This window comes from Uncinocarpus reesii, genomic scaffold (assembly GCF_000003515.1).
Source record: "Uncinocarpus reesii 1704 scaffold_1 genomic scaffold, whole genome shotgun sequence".
In the NCBI taxonomy this organism is placed as follows: Eukaryota; Fungi; Ascomycota; class Eurotiomycetes; order Onygenales; family Onygenaceae; genus Uncinocarpus; species Uncinocarpus reesii.
The window spans coordinates 2,615,554-2,619,164 of record NW_003052500.1 but is presented as its reverse complement, the minus strand read 5'-3'; the positions used below and the strand labels follow the sequence as shown (position 1 = coordinate 2,619,164).

General features: G+C 47.7%; 1 protein-coding gene across 1 annotated transcript; it reads right to left on the bottom strand.

Annotated features, from left to right (window-relative positions):
- Positions 1–1,172: 1,172 nt before the first annotated feature.
- Positions 1,173–3,485, bottom strand: UREG_01083 (uncharacterized protein; the record flags this gene model as incomplete). The annotated part of the gene is made up of 1 exon (XM_002541521.1): positions 1,173–3,485. One exon carries the CDS (start codon positions 3,483–3,485, stop codon positions 1,173–1,175), a length of 2,313 nt encoding a protein of 770 aa, XP_002541567.1.
- Positions 3,486–3,611: the final 126 nt, after the last annotated feature.

Sequence of the window (3,611 nt, the reverse complement as noted above, 5' to 3'; positions counted from 1 at the left end):
CATTAGGCCAATACGGTTCAAAAGAAGCAGGAAATCAGAAGGTATATCCTACTTCGAGGCGTCATATTTGTGATCCTGACAAAGATTATGAAACTGCTCTCGATGGTCATCCTGTAATGGAGGGTTGTCCCATTTTCGCTGCGACTTTAGAAATAAAGCAAAGGCATTTCCGCTAGAGCGAGCCATTAGCACCGCCAGTTGTCAAGGACCATAATTGAAAGCCTTGATAGTGTTTACCCGATGTGCAAGCTATTAGTAACCGCATTATGTATCCCTACAAGGAATGTTTAGCAAGCTCCGCAACGAGGATTGAAGCAAGATATAGCATCAGATAGCTGAAGCAGCATCACCAACACACCTTTGGAAGCACTAACATGCGCACCCAAGAACATGCGCAGTCCTTCCGTGCGAGGAGCAAGAGGCTTCATATCTTCCAGCTTCTCTTCTTTGGTTTTCCTCTTCCTTGTCTTCGTTTTTTTAACCGTTACCTCGACCTCTTCCTCCTCGACCACTTCTGTCCCCTCGTGTTTTATCTGAGCGGTTTCCACCCGGTCTCGGCCCACCACCTTGTCCTCTGCTTTTGTCTCGCCTTTTTGCTTCTGCACGTGTTTACCGACCCGATCCTGTTCCAATGCTATCTCTTCAGCATCGGAGGAATGCGTGCCATTCAGCGTAGCGGTGTCCTGGTGAATATCAATTGAAGTTTTCTTAGGTCGCTTGGGGCTAGGTGTCGGTAAAGAATCTGCTGCTTTGCGTTGTCGCTTTTTCCTCTCAGGGGTTGCGGTCTCGTTGACTTCGGAGGCAATGATCTCAGACCGGCGAGAGGCCGCACGTGTAATCCGAGGAGGCATTGCAAGCGGCAACGTGAGCGAAATCAACCAAGCCAACTTGGGATCATGTTAAAAAATATCATGAAATACGTCTAACGTCAATGGACTTTTGAGAGAAACGCGTGATCACGCGATCCATGTCTCGCTGACTAATAAATCTACTTCATGCTTCCTAAAACGCCGTCGCTATCCTGGAGAATCTAAAGGGCAGCATATGAACATTTCGATATTAAAAAAAGGGGATATCATAAAAAGAAAACCAGCCGCCATTCATGTCCACGTAACAAAATCAGAAATGTAAGCATAACCGTTCTCCAGTCGAAGCCTAATCAGTCAATAGCATCAATCCTTCTCGGAACTGCGTCGCGCCCGCTTCTTTGATATCAGTGCCTCCAGCTTTTTGAGATGACCTTGCAGCCCTTTACGAGCCGCATTCGCTGCAAGCCACATTTCCATCTTTTCGCGAACAAGTCTCATCGAATTAACCATCGGCATGGAGGGGCCCTTTCCGCCACCAGCAACCGCGCTCGGGTCACCATTCTCCTTGGAGTCACAATATTGCCGCTCAATCCCCGTCCATTTCTCGCTGGTAGGATTGAGACAAAGGTCAAACAGTTCCGACCAGATTTCCCTCTCCCAATATCTCTTCAAGGATTCTTTGATTTTATAATGTCGCTGAAGGCCACATGCAGGGCGGTCAGGGTTGCCAGTCTCCGTATGTGACACAGGCATGACTTCCATGTACTTCCCGAATAGCATGATATAAAAGATTCCAGCGAGGCCGTACAGATCGACCTGATATGTCCACGGTCTACACTCTTTCATCTCAGAACATTCATGCTCCGCCACCTTCCAATCAGCAATGAATTGGACCCCGGGGACGAAAGCGTGCATATCAATCGCGCGACCAAAATCAATCAACGTCAAGCCTCTGTTGTGCCAGCCATGCCCTCCCGATGGGGAATAGTCTGCATTGTCCAGATCGGTATCCAGCAACGAAGTAGGAAGTGCAGCCGACTCATCAAGCCGAACGAGACAATTATCCGCTTTTAGATCTCCGTGAATTACTCCACAGGAATGCAGCCCTTCAACTGTACGAAGCAGTTCAACTGCGAAAAACATCGAAACTGCCTCATCTAGGCCAGCCTCTGTTGTCCCTCCAGCCTTACATTCGGCCCTCACAAGGTTGATTAAGTCGATCAGCGTGCCTTGGTTGCGGTAATCCTCCACAAGAATAACTTCATCTTTGAAATGGTGAAGTTCATGGGCCTGGATGATGCTTTCTGTCGAGCGGCGGTGCAAACTGGTGCTGCCCAGACGGACATGTGCAATACGCAGCATATAGAATTCCCAAGCCGACGGAGGATTCGTTTCCACTTTAATAGCTTCAAATTCACCACGCTCAGCATTTCGCATGGTCTTGAAGATCTTTCCTTTCGGAGAGGGCGTCCGTGGGCTCAGATCATAACCGTCGCTTTCATCTTCAGAGTCCGTGAATGTGTCGGGCGAATCAACACTTTCTACCAGGTAAACTGGAGCAAAGCCGCCTTCTCCTAGCTCTCGTTTAATGGCATAACTCCGAACTGCACCTTCAAAACAAAGAACAGGCGGCACGGTAGGCGATCTATCTCCTCCATTGCCCTTAGATACTTTGGCTAAATTCTTGAAATACTTCTTGATATCGGATGCATTTCCTCCATCTTCCATTTTGTGGTCGTGATACCCTGGGTAGGTATGTAGCGAAGGCCGCATGCTTCGCAGAATCTTGGCCTGTATCGCATGGTCCATCGGGTTGCATTGATGCTCCGTGATTATCACATGTCCGTTGCGTTGAAGGATTGGTGACTTTGGAATCGATGGCATGAATCCGTCACTGACTTTGCTGGGGGAACTAATTTCAGTGGTGTACTCAAAAACAGCATCGTTGGTTCGAGTATAGTCTTGGAACGGACTACTCAGCAGCAAATCGTCGACTTCCGGTATGGCTGGTGTGACTGGGGCAAAGCCTCTGCCTATCTTGGATGGCGTTTTGGTGCTTAGATGACCCTTTTCCCTGAAAAGAGTCGAAGCCAACGAAGCCTCTGTCTGTTCTATGATCGGAGTCATGAAGGGCAATCGGTTTTGAGCAACAACATAAGGATCTCGATAGGGACCAGTTGGAGGATTGTAATCTTGAGGCTCGATGGGAACAAATCGGCTTTCTTTTGAAGAGGGAGAATGAATGTGATTCTCCTTTTCCTCACCTTCGCCAAAGTGACCATAACTTTCAGGGTGATTCTGAGGTGAAACTGAAGTGTTCGTCTGACTTCCGGAACCTTGTATATCTCCTCTTGATCCACCATAAACCTTTGGAATGTGCTCGGCGGGACTGAATTCTGTCCATTCGCTGACTCCAGTCTTTGTTTGATCAGTAAACCCATTGTCGGCATTGATATCCTGCGTTCTTTCAAAAACACCAGTTTCATCATCACCAAAGTCGCTGTTCACTGCAGATATTCTCCCTGTTGCTGTGCTCTCTCCAGCACTGGTATAATCATCTTCCTCATAATCGCTGCCATATAGGCTTTGGTCCTCAGCCGCTTCCAGCTCGGCCTTCAAGGGCTGATTGAATATGCTGTATATCTCATCCGTTGCTGCCCGAGTATGGAAGGTCATCATAAGCTCGGCTGTGCATCTTCGCTTTATTTTTGGGCCTGTTGGAGAGTCCAATTTTGTTTTAACTGTGATATTACATATTAATATCCAGGTTGAACACGATTATATGACGTAAGTGAAAACTTC